Source organism: Mastigoproctus giganteus, chromosome 12 (genome assembly GCF_048544385.1).
Source record: "Mastigoproctus giganteus isolate SK-2022 chromosome 12, ASM4854438v1, whole genome shotgun sequence".
Classification (NCBI taxonomy): Eukaryota; Metazoa; Arthropoda; class Arachnida; order Uropygi; family Thelyphonidae; genus Mastigoproctus; species Mastigoproctus giganteus.
Window position 1 is genome coordinate 46,257,695 of NC_143586.1, and position 17,251 is coordinate 46,274,945.

At 36.0% G+C, this 17,251-nt stretch overlaps 1 protein-coding gene across 1 annotated transcript in view; it reads left to right on the forward strand.

Moving 5' to 3' along the window:
* lace (serine palmitoyltransferase long chain base subunit) overlaps nucleotides 1-17,251 on the forward strand; it is an 84,522-nt gene that overhangs the window by 34,161 nt on the left and 33,110 nt on the right. The window contains exons 5-6 of the mRNA XM_090385756.1: nucleotides 401-619; nucleotides 9,858-9,963. Of these exons, the coding sequence (XP_090241882.1) occupies nucleotides 401-619; nucleotides 9,858-9,963 (325 nt within the window). The remainder of the gene's footprint in view (nucleotides 1-400; nucleotides 620-9,857; nucleotides 9,964-17,251) is intronic.

Here is a 17,251-nt window from a genome sequence, read left to right on the forward strand (position 1 = left end):
ATAAATTTAAGGTAGTATTAGACAATTTCTGGAGGGGATTTTTTTTTGCTGATGCAGTATAATCTTGCATCATTTGCCACTATTAATACTAATTCTATATTTTTATATGCATTTATTTTTTTATTTTGAAGCAGATTGTGGCATGTAGCATTGCAATTTGAGAGAGCAGTACCTTAGTGGAAATTTTACTGCAAGGCACCCTATTAATTATATATGAAGGATATGTGTACTTGTCATCCATAAGATAAATGTGGATTTTTTTTTTTTTTTACAGTTTTGATTTTTAATGTTAAAATGGGTAATTGAAGTTTCATTTTTGTAATACCAACATGAAATTATGATAATACAGAAGTTTTATATAGAATATTACATAAATATTGTTTTTAATTTTTACATATAGGTACGTTAGATATTCATCAAGAATTGGAGACCCTTGTTGCGCAGTTCTTAGGTGTTGAAGATGCTGTTGTGTTTGGAATGGGTTTTGCAACAAATTCTACGAACATACCCACTCTTGCTGGTAAAGGGTGCCTTCTTTTGAGTGATGAAATGAATCATGCTTCAATGATTTTAGGCTGTCGTCTCTCAGGAGCTGCCACCAGAGTATTCAAGCATAACAGTATGTAGGAGCTTTAATTTTTTTTTTTTTTTTTTTAACAGTAATATACATTCAGTACATAAATGTTCAAGTTCAGTATTTAATTAAATGTTAAGTTTTATGGTAATAATCAGCTGTCATTTATGTTTTCTTTTATATAATGTAATTTATACATTATACATTATTATATAATATTACTGTAGAACTTCGGTGAAAAGACACCATTCTTTGCTCATAATAGTGAACTACAGTCATAGTATAAAAGGCATCGATTGAATTGTATCTCATATTGTGACTACCTTCACAACACGTTACTGTGTATTGCACTACCTCGAATAAGTAACCCTTCACTATTGGAGAGTGTTACTTATTCTCAGTGGGCACCACCCAGACTGCACTGTTTCAAGGCTTGTTTGCCTATTGTTGGTGGATGGGCAGGTACCCTGGTGTTGCAATCATGCCAACCCAGTTATGAAGTATAACTCCACAATATGAGAGATGCCAAAAGGTGTATACAGTACGATAGGTCCACAAGCCTTGAAATGGTGCCGACTGGGTGGTGGTGCTCACTGAGAATAAATAACAATAGTCTTCTCCATTGGTGAAGCAATACTTATTCAAGGTAATGCAATACATGGTAACTAGTTGTGAACGTAGTCACAGTATGAGATTTTTTTTTTTTAATGAAAACCCCAAACACAAGAGGTATTAGAACCTATAGTACTTAGTACCGTGCTTGGGTTGGAGGTTGAGAAAACGAAAGAAGATATTTGTTGGCACTAGACTTGAACTTCTGTAGACTATAATTTTCAGGAATACGTTTTAAGGGAGGTTGTTCCAGAAAACGGCAGTTGAATGAATAAATGAGGAAGATGAAAAGTTGGTTCTGTGAGTTTGAAGTTGGACAGTAAATGGATGTTGGTTGGTGGTGGTGGCACGTGTTCGGACTGTTTTGAAAGAGAGAGCGGGAATTATAGAAGCCAATTCAGAAGAGCAGTGCCTATGGAAGTATCGGTAGAAAAGACATGCAGCAGAAACAGTATATCTATGAGACAGCGAGTGGAGAGACTCTGTTAGAGATGAGTCATTAATTAACCTAATTACCCTTTTCTGAATAGAATCTAGAAGCCTGAGAGATGTTTTGGGGACACCGCCCAGATGTGGGAACAATATTCCATGGTAGGGCAGATTTGCAATTTGTACAGAGTGAACAGCTGTTTGGAAGAAAAGTAACGCTGAGAGCAAAAGAGAAAACCAAGTTTTTTAGATGCAGAGGTAATGCATCTTTGTAATGTGCTTGTGCCAAGAGAGATTAGAAGTCAGGGTAATCCCCAAAAGAGATATATTATTTTGCCTAGAAATCGGAGTGTCACCAAAGATAAGCATAGGAGCAGAAGAATCCTTTTTGCGAGATATAAGACAAGACTGAATTTTAGAAAAATATTGAAATCAACAAAGTTGTCTTTGCCCCACTGGAGGATTGAGTAGGGCAAGGTTTCTCAAAATGGAAAGTGGAATACAATGTGCTATCATCGGCAAAACTATGGATAGGATTTCCAGTCAATGGAAGAAGGTCATTAATATACAAGAGGAAAAGAGTGGGGGAAAGAACTGAATCCTGGGGGACACCAGCATTAGTGGAGAAGTTAGAAGAAAGAGAGCCATCTACCATCACCCTCAGTGAGCAATCAGAGAGAAAACTGGATAACCAATTACAAAAAATAGTTGGCAAACCATAAGATGGAAGCTTTTTTAGAAGACCTTTATGCCAAACACGATCGAAAGCCTTTCAGATGTCAACAGCAACTGCTTGTGTTTCACCAAATTTTTCCATTGAATTTGTCCATAAATGGGTAACATAAGCCAGAATATCACCAGTGGATCGATACTGAAGGAATCCATACTGGCAGTCGTTGATCAGACAGAAGGTTTCAAGGTAGTTTAAGAGTTAACGGTTAATCGATTTCTCCATTACTTTAGAAAGATTAGAAGTAATTGCAATGGGACGATAATTGGTGGGAGGGATTTGTCACCCTTTTTAGGAACTGGCTGGATATGAGCAAATTTCCAAGCAGAAGGAAAAACATCTTTGGAATAAGAAAGTGAAAAAGGTGGCAAAGAACAGGAGTAAGTTCAGGAGCACAGGTTTTGAGAACAAGTGGAGAAATACCATCAGGACCTGGAGCTTTCTTAGCATCAAGATTCATCAAAATCCTTCTGACACCCTTTTGATGGAAGACCACAGGAGGCATTGAATGGAGCGTGTTGGGAATGGTAGGAGGTGTTTTACCAAGGTCATTAATACATGAGTTGGAATTAAAATGAGATGCTAGCAGGTCAGCTTTATCCTTGGCTGAAGTGACAACAGAACCATCTGGTTTTGACAGAGGTGAGAGAAAAGAAGGGCAAAAGTTGCAGCCAATAGCCTTTGGTAAGAGACCAGAATGCTCGGCTACCATTAGGGCAAGAAGTAAGTAAGCCTGTTCAAAATCTAGTTTGGACTGGTTAATAACTGCTTTACAATTATTGCGAGCTGTGGTGTTGGCAGAAAATGAAACTGAAGAATTGGAAACAAACCATTTACGATATGCAACGTGAACAGCTTTATCTCTTGAACAGCTTTAGCACATTTTATTGGAAAACCAAGGTTTAGATAAAGGACGAGATTTTAAAGTGGAGTGTGGAATAAAGGATTCCATTCCTACAAGAATAATTTCATTGCCACGATCTGAGCAAACGTTGACATCAGAAGTTTTGAAACAGTAATTCGACCAAGGAAAAGAAGAAAAGAAATCTTGCAGGTCATCCCATTTTGCATTCTTGTAATGCCAAACAATACGAGGTTGGGAATAGCCATGAGATAAAGGCTCCATTAGAGAAGAGACAATCACCAAGTTATGATCTGAGGTGCCAAAATGACCACTCACTTCAACCATGTATTTGGAAGGGTTGTTTGTGAGAAAAAGATCAAACATGTTGGTTGTATGGTTAGGAGTGTCGGGTATTCTTGTAGGTAAATGAACAATCTGTGCAAGGTCATTAGTAATTGCAAAAGCTTCAGCATCTCGACCAGCTGGGTTGGTGTGACTAGAAAATGAAAGCCAGCTGGAGTTGTGAACTAAAATCATCATGGAAAATTACCTCACTGTTAGGCAAGTTGGACTGGAGAAAGTCAAGTTGCAAAGAGAGGAAGTCAAATAGCTCCAAGTGATTAGTGGAGTTGTGAGAACGGTAGAGACAACAGATGAATTTGACACAATGAAGTAGAGAGATTTTAAGCCAGAGAAGATCGAAAAGAGGAGATTCCAAATTGCCAAGTCTCTGACAGGGAATATGGGAATGAACATATGCACAAGTACCACCTTTGAGTCGAAAGGAATCATACAGCGAATAATTTGGGCAACTGAGATGTGCAGTAGTTGAATCAACCGATAACTGAGATTCTGTCAGAAAAAGTACATGGGTTTATCAGACTGCAAGTAGAAATGGACATCGTTGAGATTAGAATTGAGTCCACGTATATTTGTGAAATGAACTAGGAAGTGTTTGGGAGGTTTAGATCTTTTTGCACATAAGCTTACTCTATTCGTTTGATAATTCATGGTGTATTCAATAGTAAGAAAAAGTGTGGTATTTTCGGTATGGGGCGTAATGGTATGGGGTAATTTTTGGATTGGCGTACACATGGTAACAATATACCTAGATCCTTGACATAACGTGGCCTCGACAATGCCTAATGACTCATCAGAGTCATTAGGCGTATAACACACTGCTACTCAATTTTGATCTCCCAATGCTTATGTCACACCAAACTGACTCGACACTGCACTGTCCAGCGATGTTGACTGGCTTTACTTCCTTGGATTTTGTTTCTTAACTAATAGTATAACCCCTCCTCCCTTCCTATCTTGTCTATCCTTCCTGTATACATTGTACTCTCCAAATTCCAGTTCTGCATTCCTTATATCTGTGTGACACTGCATCTCTGATATCCCAACAATATCTGCCTTTGATGTTCTGAGCAATACCTCAAATTTATTTACCAAACTCCTAGCATTGGTGTACATGCAAGTATACATGCACCTGTTCCTGTTCTTAGCTACCCTAACACAACTCTTGTGTTTTCTTGTACCTCAATGACTCCCAGCAGTCTCTGAAATACCCTGCATCTTGTTTTCCTGGCTGCTGCTCATTCCAATAGAAGCAGTGCAAGAATCACTTTCACCTCTGCCAGTGGCTGCTGTTAATCTGTTAGTCCTTGTATCCCCCTAGCTAGCAGTTTTCCGACCCACCTAACACTGCCTCGATATCATCAGCAAATATTCTTGCACCCTTTCTATTTAAGTGTATCCCATCCCTGTAGAAGCAGTCTCTCCTGTTAACAAGTACAGACCAGGCTGAAAAAAATTCTACCCCTTGAGCCTTGCGCACAATCTTTCCAGGGCCGAATTGATCGACAAGGCTCTCATCATATACTCCCTCCTACAGTGTCTGGGCAGAATTGCAGACACTTTCAAACTCAACCCTAATTCACGGCTTTTTTTTCAACAGTGACCTGTACTTGTTAAGTAATTCTGCCGGTCTCCTACCCTTTACCTTCGCATTCATTTGCTACAGTTTGCACTACTTCAAGCTCTTAAGTTTCTCAAAAATTAAGTAGTGTTTTCCCTCATTATTTTATGTTGGAATATATGCTAGTATTTAAATATAAGCTATTACAGTTATTATTTGTTCCAAATAAATTTTGAATTTGCCTATATGAAAATTAAGCTGTTTTTGTTGCTAAGTTAAGATAAGCAGAATAAAATCAAAAACATTAACCATTATGACTTATTTATTACATGATTTATGCTTATAATTTAAAATAATAATGTGCAATGTGTGATAAAATTTCTGTTTATGTGTGGGAAACCTTGTTAATTTGAAACTCAAAGAACATCGTAAATTATCATCTTTGATTAAACAAATTCAAATTATTGGAACAATTTTTTAAAAATTCACCAGCAATATCAATATACTGTACATAACAGTTAGTAATTATGTATTCTTTGTTGTAAGGGTAAAAATTGAATGAAATGATTTTATATTGATAATAAATATAGTAATAATAATTACTACCACTATAATAATAATAATAATGAACATTCAGTGTAGATACACCATCTTTTGTTTGTAGTGAACTTGAAAGTATTTGAAATGACATCGATATAATTGTATCTCACATTGTGATTGCCTTCGCAACGATTTGCCATGATATTGCATGGCCTTGAATAAGTAACATTTCACCAATTGAGAAGGCTATTGTTACTTATTCTTGCTGGATACCACCACCCAGACAGCACTGTTTCAAGGCATGTTGGCCTATCGTTGGTGGGTGGACAGGTACCCTGGTATTGCAGTCATGACAATCCAGTTGCGAAGTATATTTCCGCAATATGAGAGATGCCTAGTGGTGTGAATAAGTATATACTTAAATAGATAAGCACATAAAGCATAGGGCTATGAATTAGAAATTCACTAATGAACATTCAGTGTAGATACACCATCTTTTGTTCTTGGTGAACTCAAGTATTTGAAATGGCATTGATTTAATTGTTTCTCATATTGGGACTGCCTTCACAATGAATCGCCATGCTATTACACTACCTCAAATAAGTAACGCTTCACCAACGGAGAAGGCTATTGTTACTTATTCTCGGCTGATACCACCACCCTGTTTCAAGGCTTGTTGGCTTATCATTGGTGGGTGGGCAGGTACCCTGGTGTTGCAACTGGACTGTCATGATTGTAACACCAGGGTACCTGCCCATCCACCAATGATAGGCCAACAAGCCTTGAAACAGTGCCGTCTGGGTGGTGGTATCTGCCGAGAATAAGTAACAATGGTCTTCTCTGTTGGTGAAGTGTTACTTATTTGAGGTATTTGAGCCAGTATGGCACCTCCGCAGCCAGGTGGGCAGGATCAGCAGTGCGTAGCACATGCTTCTTGATTAGGCCGGGGTTCGAGCCCGTGAGCCACCAAATACGGAGGATGCGGAAAGGTCAGGGAATGACCACCGCATATCCCCGGAGCAATATGGTCTTAGTTGCTAATGCTCCTAAAAACCAAACAACAACAACAAATTTGAGGTAGCGCAATATCATGGCAACTCGTGAAGGCAGTCACAATATAAGATACAATTAAATCAATGCCATTTCAAATACTTCTGAGTTCACTACAATCACCTATTGGATTCAGAGGAGGAATACAGAGCCCTGACCAACTTCGCTCAAGAACTCTTCTCAAGAAGGAGAACCCTATATGCAATACACTAGGAGTGAAAGGCGACCAGCCAGATAACAAAAAAAAAACATCCTTTAGGACACACCCCAGAATGAAAGTTATGTGGAAGCTACTATCTGTCTACCAAGAAACCCTGCCTATGTACCAATAAATATGAGACCTAAATGAAACTGACAAATATACTGAATGAAGATAGAGAACCAAAACAAAGACATTCAACTTGGACGGGACACTATCCCACAAGTGACTCTACTACTGGACTTATGATTACACTACGACTGATGCAGCCTCACTGCCATGTAGCCAAATGGCGATCTCTACCAGCTCCCTTGCCTGGTACCTTTTTTTTTTTCCCTATCCCTGGCAGGGGGGAGGAGGAAATGGTCTTCCTGTTTCCTCCCTCTCCTACCACTCCACATATTTCGCCTGGTGAGGCATGGGCATGCCTTACTGACCATCTGGGGTTGCCTTCCCTATCGACCCCATACTTCTGTCTTTCCCCCCAGTCTTCAGTCTCTTTCCCCTACTCTGACTAATATGGCAGCGTAAACCCCACATAACTAATCAAAATTAACATTTTCTAAACTGAAAACTGAACCACATTAACCCCTTCTGGCTTTTCTAAACTTAAGTGCCCCCGTTTTTTTTTAGGTCCTAGCCACCGAAATCTCAGGAAATTAGGTGGCAGGACCTGCCAGAGTGCATATAAGCTACTGGGTTCCTGGTCTGCCTCCACGGGGCGTAAGGGGGGCAACGTTGGGCCCCAATTGGGGTTTAGCGGCTAAACGACCAGAAGAACAACGGTACACGACACTAAACGATCCAAGATCCACACACTTTTAAATCTCTGGCATTTACAGCGTACTGTAACACACCACAATGTAAACTACACGGAGATGGGGGAAACCCCTGGTGCCGCTTGACCCTAAACACACTTACACTTACGAACAAAAGATAATGTATCTACACTGAATGTTCATTAATGAATTTCTAATTCGTAGTCTTATACCTTGTGCACTTATCTACTTTAATAATACAATAAAACCTTAAATCAAACTGTGATATTTAGAAATTGACACAATTTTAGACAAAACATTATTATTATTATCAACCATATGGTGCAAGGAAGCCTGAGGTTTATGCTGCACCAGCCAAAACAAATTCCCGAGTTACCCTGTGAAAGAGAGAGAGAGAGAGAGAGAGAGAGAGAGAGAGAGAGAGAGAGAGAGAGAGAGAGAGAGAGAGGAATCACCAAGAAAGAGAAGAATGATGATATCCAGCTCAGGACCCTGGGTGTGCCAAGCCCATACCAGATGTGAGCCCCTGCCATGCAAAAATTATTTATTTAAGAACCTCAATAATTTATAATTTGAAATGATTTTAAAGCTCTTTTAAAAAGATCATACATATCAAATATTTTGACCCAATATATAATAAAAATATATATATTTTTTAAAAGAAGCCAGTAAATTTTTTTTTTTTTTTTTTTTTTTTAAATAAGGGAACCAAACGTTTAGAATTGTCAAGGTATTCGGTTATAGTTTCTATGTTCATTTGTGCTACCTGTATTTATGCAAGCCAATGTGGTTTTGCCAACAAGTGTCCTGCAAATGCAAGCTTATTTTTCTCAGTTCACTATCATTAGGTTTCTTCCATTTAATTGCATCTTCTCTGAAAATGCATGGTCAGTCACCTGAAAAACACTAGTGATGTGTGGGAGAAATGAAACTTAGTAATACAGAACTGGAAAACTTTTATATGAAATTCACAGTAATTGTTGGCCAAAAGTGATCATAATTTTATTTCTACTAATTCATTGGCACTGCCAAATGGCAGCCTCAACTGTGTTGTTACTAATTAGGGTTGGACTGAACAAGGAAGATATTGTGCAAAATTTCTTAACTAGATTACCAGGGCCACTGATTTACTTTCTCACAGATTAAAACAAAACTACTGTTATTTTCTTTGGGGAAGGGGAAACCTGTTTACCTTTTGGTTTGAGTTTGTTAATAATCCTCTAACACCACCAGATCCTTGCATCTACTGACACTACTTAAAGTGTACAATTTAGCTATGCAATACCAATTATAGGTAATCATGAATATATCAATATCATAGATATGATAATATTAAGTAACTTTAATTTTCACTAAGATTTATACATATGTATTTTGTTAACTGACTTAACGACTAATTTAAAAATCAGTGACTGACAACCGTTTAAGTACTTTTTTTTTTTTTATTACAAGTGAATTAAAATGTTTATCATTTAAAATCTGTGAGTAGATTTGATTTGTCTATATAAACAGGTAAAGTGTATACTTTTAATTTTCAATTTTATGCGTATTTCATTATATAAGCTTTCTGATGCTACATTTTTTGAAATTTGTATCAAATTTGTTTGTTATTAGTATTTTTAATTTCTACATTACAGTGAAATGTGTTTCGCATTGACAGTTTTTGAAATTTAGATAATGTCAAAATATGTAATAACATCCATTTAAAATTATTGAGGGTTTATGTAATTAAGTTTATTTTTTATTGTTCCCTTTAATCTTGAATTACTGAGGTTTTACTGTACTGTACTAAACTTTCAGTTGTAATTTTAAAATTTTATTTTAATTCAGCAATTGAGTCAGAGCAGTAAAGAAGAGTGTATATGTATTCTTATATTCTTAAGTTTTTAAATACTTTTATGTAATTTATTCATGAAGTACAGGCAGTAGTCTGTATAACCTTCTTTGAAATTAAGAAAGCTATTTATAAAAAGAAATTGTAACATAAAATGTCTTTTTTTTTTCCATGGTGTTAAATTTCTCTTTGATAGCTATAGTGTACTTAAAATTATTATCAAAGAGAACTGTAGTATGCTGCAGGGGCAACCCTGCATTAGTATCTTTGAAAATGCTTACCTAAAAATTTAGTATTTTAGAAAGGTTAAAAATGGCATTGAAATTTATCCTAATGTTAATCTAGATATGAAAGACCTAGAGAAGAAATTAAGGGATGCTATTGTTTATGGTCAGCCAAGAACACACAGGCCATGGAAAAAAATCATAGTTTTAGTGGAAGGTGTTTACAGGTAGAGTATCTTGCACAGTGATGCTATTATGTGTTAATTTGTTTCCAGAAGTATAATTACATTTCATGAGTTGTGAAATATTTTATAACATTAAATATGCATATATTTTAATGTTTGGTTTAATAGATGTATATCACCAGTGAGTGCCTCCCATTTTTATAATGGGAATGTGCAATTGCCTAGATTTAAATTTTGATAGCATGGCCATTAATATTTCTCATTAATTTTTTAGTTCACGTTCATTGATAATATTATCATCCTAAAAAATAAAGGCACCTCCGTAGCCAGGTGGGTAGGAGCAGCAGTGCGTAGCACATGCTTCTTGATTAGTCCGAGGTTCGAGCCTGTGACCACCAAATATGAAAGATGCGGAAAGGTCAGGGGATGACCATCGCATATCCCCAGAGCAATATGGCCTTAGTTGCTAATGCTCCTAAAAAAAACAAAAAAAAAACAAACCTAAAAAATAAATTTTTATATTCATAATAGCAATATTGAAAAAAAAAAAAAAAAAAAAACTTAATATTAAATGTAAATACCTTTTGCTAGTTCCAAACTCCATTAAATCTCTCATGTTACCAAAAGCTGCACTCTCTAAGACCTTATTTATTGTTCAACTCTATATTCTTAACAATTAATCAGTGATTCTAAGCAAAAAATGCATTTTTTTTACATGTGCTCGCTTACTTGACTCTGCTTCACTTTATTTCTGTGTTGATCCCGTTCTATTAAATTTTATTCTCATCAAACTAGCACAGGCCTATCTCCAAATTGAAACTTGTAGAATGGGTAACATATAATGTAATATAATATAACATATGTTACTTTCCCTCTGTTTTCTATGCTGATATATATATATTTTTTAATCATGTAAGAATTTTCTACAAATTGGGGGAAAAGGAAACACTTTTTTTCTTTATTTTATGAGTTGTGCATTTTTGTAAATTGGTCTTTGAGGTTTTCAGCAGACATTTTCTCAAGTATGGCAGGCTAAGGTTTGCTACTTAGGAGTCTAAAATGCTTATGGAACTGATATTCAGATGAAACACTCGAGTCAAGTGGGCTGAATTTCAGGCAGCCCAATCATCCTGCAACAAGCCAATTTTCTGCTCCTCTTTCACAATGGCGATTTCACAATACCCTCCATATGCAAGTCCTGAAATAATGAAACTAGTATATTGGAGATTGATCACCCAGATGTAAGCAGGGGTCAAGGTACCACGTGGTGTCCCCTCCCCGTGTCACCAGGCAATACTAGGTGGTAGATGACTCTCAACCAGTGCAAAACCACCATTTTGCTTATTGGAGCTTTAAGTGGTGAAACCAATATTTAGTATTTAGAGCACAGCTCTGACAATTCTATCTCTTCCATCATGCACTATGATGGAAGAGATGATGATATGATGACCATCAGGTAAGATCCAATCTTCCTGAAGTGGTGTTCACAGGCTAACTGCTAGCTAGTCCACTAGACCAAACCTATAGGTAACTCTCTAGGAGACATCTGGATCAACTAGTATATAATCTCACTGTCTCTACTCTACCAGATAGTAACTGGAGGGAGTCCAAGTAGTGTGTATGCAGTGACCATTGTCAAGACCATGTCAAGGAGCTGGGTATCTTTTTCTGTTGCATACCAAATCCAAAAATCTCATTTCTTCATAATACATTCCCCACCCCTCTGCTTTTACTTTACTACTGATACATCACGAATAGTCAAACTAATTGAACAAGCTTGTCTGCAAAAAGATCTACACCTCCCAAACACTTCATTCATTTCACAAATATGTATGATCTGAGTTCCAGTCACAATGATGTCCATTTCTACTTAGTCTGTCAGGTATTGTTTGCCTCACCCACTGTCCGTTTGTCTGTTTTCAGTTGTCCTATTTACTCTGTGATTCCTTTCACTTCAAAGGTGGTACTTGTGCTTATGTCCACTCTGATATTCTCTGTCAGAGATTTCCTATTTTGGAATCTCCTCTTTTTTGACCCCTCTGGCTGAAATTCTGTCAATTTCATCTGTTGCCTCTATCATTCTCTTAAATTCACTAATCACTTGGAACTCTTTGAAACTCTTTGAAACTCTACTTTCTCCAGTCTAACTTTTCTAACTAGAGGTAATTTTCTTGGTGATTTTAATGTTCACAACTGAAATCAGCTTCAGTTTTTTACTTATACGGGGGCACGCTGGTCAAGGCTTTTGCAATTACTAATAACCTTGCACAGATTGTTCATTTACCTACTAGCATGCCAGACAGTCCTAACCACACAACTCTTCATCTTTTTTCATCAACAATCCTTCAAAGTACATGGTCGTGAGTAGTCCTCTAGGCACCTCACATCACAATTTGATGGTCTCTTCTCCAATGGAGCCTTTCTCTCGTAACCAGTCTCAGTCTTATGTTGTTTGGCATTACAAGAATGTGAAATGGAATGATCTGTGGGATTTTTATCCTTTTCCTTGGTTGGATTACTGTTTTAAATCTTCTAAAATCAGTATTTACTCAGATCATAGTGAAATTATTTTTGTAGGGATGAAATCCTTTATTCTTTATTCCACCTTAAAGTCTCATCCTTAATCCAAACCTTGGTTTTCCAATAAATGTGCCAAGGTTGTTCAAGATAAGGACATTACATATTGCATCGGCTCATGTCCAAATCTCCAGATTCATTTTCTGCTTACATTAAAACTCCCAACAATTGTAAAGCATTTACAGTAAACCCCCGCTATTCGTGGTATCACATATTCGCGGTCGCTGATTTAACATAGAATGAAACCTAAAAAAATGTGCATTTTAAAGCACCGTGAACATTTTCTGCCATAAAAAAACATGGGCGTGGCTAAAATTATCTTTCCTGGTCAAAACAGCACTCAGTGGGTGGGGGAGAGGGGTGACAAAATTGCAAGCGTGGATGTTACTTGCTAATCCTTGTTCGGTATGTGTTATGCACTTGCCATGGAAGGTTTCGTCGTTTGTTTTTAATTTATATGCTTTTAAAATTGAATAAATTTATAAATTGATATGCTTATAAAATTGATAAATCTACCATTTTGCAGTGTAAAACAGACTTTTTCGAGTGTGTTAACGGAAGAAAGTGACTTTATTTGGACAAGTTCTTTCTAACCCGTACAAAAATATGGCTACGAATAACGGGAAATGTGAATGTGAAATTATCAAAGAAGGTGATGACATTGGCGAATAAAATTGAGTTATTAGACAAAATTTCTAATGGTGAACGTGTCTTCTCAGTGGCAAAACATTATATAAAATCAATGAGTCAACGGTACGATCAAGCAAGAAATCGGAAGAAAAAATCCGCCATAGTGTCCATGAAAACGTGCTAATTGCTTCAAAAATTTGCTCTGTAACTCGTGATGTTAAATTATGAAAAATGGAAAAAGCTTTAAATCTGTGGATAGAAGACCGAACTCAAAAATAAAAGTCTGCTAAGTTCACTCATCATTCGTGAAAAGGCAAAACTCCTTTATCAACACTTTAGCGAAACTGGTGATAGCACTGGCGGGATAAGTTTTTTAGCTAGCAAAGGCGCTGGTTTGAAAGATTTGTTTGAAATTTCTAATAAATATTACATTTAATATTAAATTGTTTCTTATTTTCATTTCGATGCCACATGCTTGCATTTCACTATGTACTGTCCATGTACATAGTCATATTATGAAGGTACATATAATATATACATAGACAAAATTTTAGACGAGTTTTTCTTATATATTTCATACTTTGGAACGGAACCCCTTTATTACTATGGGAGCCATAACTCAGTATTCGCATTTTCAGTATTCGCGGCATTTCTCAGGAACGTAACCCCCGCGAATAGCGGGGGTTTACTGTATTAATCAGTCCCAAATAGATTTTGAACAGACTAAGAGTAGAAAACTTGCTCCTTGTCCAAATGATAATTGGGCATTCCAGTCTCTTGCCAAAAAAAAAAAAAGTCTCTTTTGGCATAAACACATCACAAATATTACTTCCTCTGTATCTAAAAACTGTGTTTTCTCTTTCACTCTTGGTGTTACTTTTCTTTGGAATAACTACTCACTCTGTAGAAATCTGAAATCTACCATACCATGAATTATTATTCCCACATCTGGGGGTGGTACCTCAAAGCCTCTCTCAGGCTTCGACCCCATTCAAAAGAGGACAGTCAAGTTAATTAATGACCTGTGTCTTATAAAGTCTCTCTACTGTCTTTTTCATAGGCTTTCTGTTTTTGCTGCATGCCTTTTCCTTAGATACTTCTATGGGCACTTTTCTTCTGAATTGCATTTGTTATTCTCCCCACTCTCTTCCAAACCAATCCAAACACGTCACAACCAGTCAGCATCCATTCACTCTTCAACTCCAAACTCACAAAACCAAATTTTCCTCTTCCTCATTTATTCCTTCTACTTCTCTAGAACAGTCTTCTTTCATTCTTATTTCCTAAATGCTATAATCTACGGGCGCCTCCGTAGCCAGGTGGGGAGGAGCAGCAGTGCATAGCACACGCTTCTTGATTTAGACCGGGGTTCGAGCCCGTCACCACCAAATACGGAGGATGCGGAAAGGTTAGGGAATGACCACCGCATATCCTGGAGCAATATGGCCTTAGTTGCTAATGCTCCTAAAAACCAAATAACAAACAAACTATAATCTACAGAAGTTCAAGTCTAGTATCAACAGTTATCTTCTTGTATCTTTCAACTCACACGGTACTAAGTACTGTTGGTTCTAGTAACTTTTTTGTTTGGCATTTTTTATAAAATGAAATGTAAATTTTAAAAATTTTACTTTTTATTTTTAATATAACCATATAACAATTTGTATATTTTCTTAATTTAATAATAAAATGGTCAAACTCAAAGTGACAAAAATAGAATATGAATACAAATTGGACATTTTATGCAATATATCACGACTTTCTTTCCAAAACCTACAGTAATGTGCCATCATGTTTATGTTTCATATTGCCTTGTTTCATCTTTCTGTCCTTTATATCTTGATTTCCTTAGTGAAGAACAGAATCATTGATTCTGTTCTTCACTGAGGAAATCAAGATTTTCGTGTGTGTGTGTGTGAGAGAGAGAGAGAGAGAGAGAGAGAGAGAGAGAGAGAGAGAGAGAGAGAGAGAGAGAGAGAGAGAGAGAGAATACACTTCTAGTCTATCTAAGTCCTAATTTTTGAAATATTTTGACTATTTCAAACTACTTTGATAATTGGCAACTTTTGTATTCCCTAAGGATGATTAGCAATGCAGCTGATCATCTTTTGGCTCAAAATGTCATATATCCAGTATCAGAAGTCAGGGTTATCCCAGTAAAGATATATGATCTTAACTATAGATCTAAATGTTGTTGAAGAATAGCATGGGAACAGCACACTCTTTTTTGCAAGGAAAACACAGGAACGAGTTTTAGAGCGATTGAAGCTGAGCTTTCCTCTCTGTGTTGGAAGTTACTTCAGTTCAGTTTAAACTCCATTATAGTGCTTTATTCTTCCTACCTCTTCTTTGCACTTGTAGATGTAGTAGTTATCCTGACTCATTGGTTGATTTTAAAGGTCAAATCTAATTGCTGAAATACATAAGTTTTTGATGAACCAAGCTGGTTACATACACACTGATTCTAAGTGGCACAGTGAAACTGCACTTATCAGTTATATCATGCCTGTTATTGATATATACAAAACTTATTGAGCAGTAAGTGGGATCTATAAATTTTTGTAAAATTAGTTCTATTGCAAAATACAGTTGACCCTCAATTAACACAGTAGTTTGGTGCTACGAAAACACAGTGTAATTCAAAATCGTATTGATTGAGGCTAAGAACTTATTTAAATTAGGGGATAAGGTTCTAGAAAATTAAACACATAAAGATGATTACAATTATTTTGATAAATATGTTGCTTAAGTAAATACAGGCAGTTCTCACTTTACGAGTTTTTTTTCCCGAAATATCAACAAAATCGAAAATATGAACATTAATTGCAAAAAATGAATGTTAAACATTTATAAATATCACATTCCAATCCACGTGCGTAGCTATACAATAGTGTACCCCACTTTACGATATTAATCAGTTCCAGAGACACCATCGTATCGTTAAAATATTGTAATGTGAACCCAATAACACACTGTTTTTTGGTAATTTGTTTCAAGATCTCGGAAGTTTAAATTTTCGCTGTATAACTAAGCTATTTATCTCTCTAAAATGTCATTTTTAAGGTCATGAGCGTGAGCTTGGTTTGTAAATTGTATTAGTTACCAATTCAAATCATTAAAATGCACTACATTTTCATCGTTATCAGGTATGTTCCGTTATAAGAATCAATTTTTAAACGCCTTTGTGATATTTTTCTAAAGCACATTTCTGGAGATCACAACCATAAAACAATAAAAACAATTTGCACTTTCTGGTTTATTGGGCTTTTCTGTTATTTCAAGCAATTATAAATATGGATAGTAAATTCGATCTTCTTGCATTTGCGAAAATGTTGATAGCTGGAATTGTGTGGTTTTTTTATGTTATTATGGTGAAATGTGTTTCCCCTTTACTGAAATCTTCAATCATATAAAAACATAAATAAATTTTCAGAATCTTCTCTTCATTCCTTTTTTTTAACAAGCTTCGTAAGCTTGTTACTCCACACGAATCATATTAGTTTCAATTTGTATCTGCCATTAAAAAATGCTTATGCATGCAATCGTGAAATTTATAATTAAAAGAGAAGATTATCTTGGAAACAAATGCCTCTTGAAACATTTCAGAAGAAGACTCCTTGTGCAACAAACCAACGAGTGCCGAGCCAATAATGAGTGATCAACGCGTGTGCATTTAGTCGAAGTTGATGATGAAGAAGAATAAACATTCTTTAACATTTGTAAGTCGTAAATAATTTATCTATTATTATAATTTGCTTGATTCTACAGGCTACATTTTCATTTCTTTCGATAAATCAATTGTTGTTTAAACAAACTAATTAGCTAACTAATTTCATTGTTGAGAACCCCTATTTTTAACATTATTTCTATGGGAAATAAATTCCCACTTTACGAGTTTTCACTTTACTAGCGTGCGCCAGGAACGAATTAACTCGTAAAGTCAAGAACTACCTGTACATAATAAAAAAAAATAACAAAAACAGTTCTCTTTCATTTAAAAAAATCTATCTTTTAGTTCAATAACTTAATTGAATTTAAACAATTTGAAAACATTGGGCTATATTAAGAAAATTTGGACCAATCATATTCAGTCTCAATTTGAATTATTGATGTTTTTTCCTTT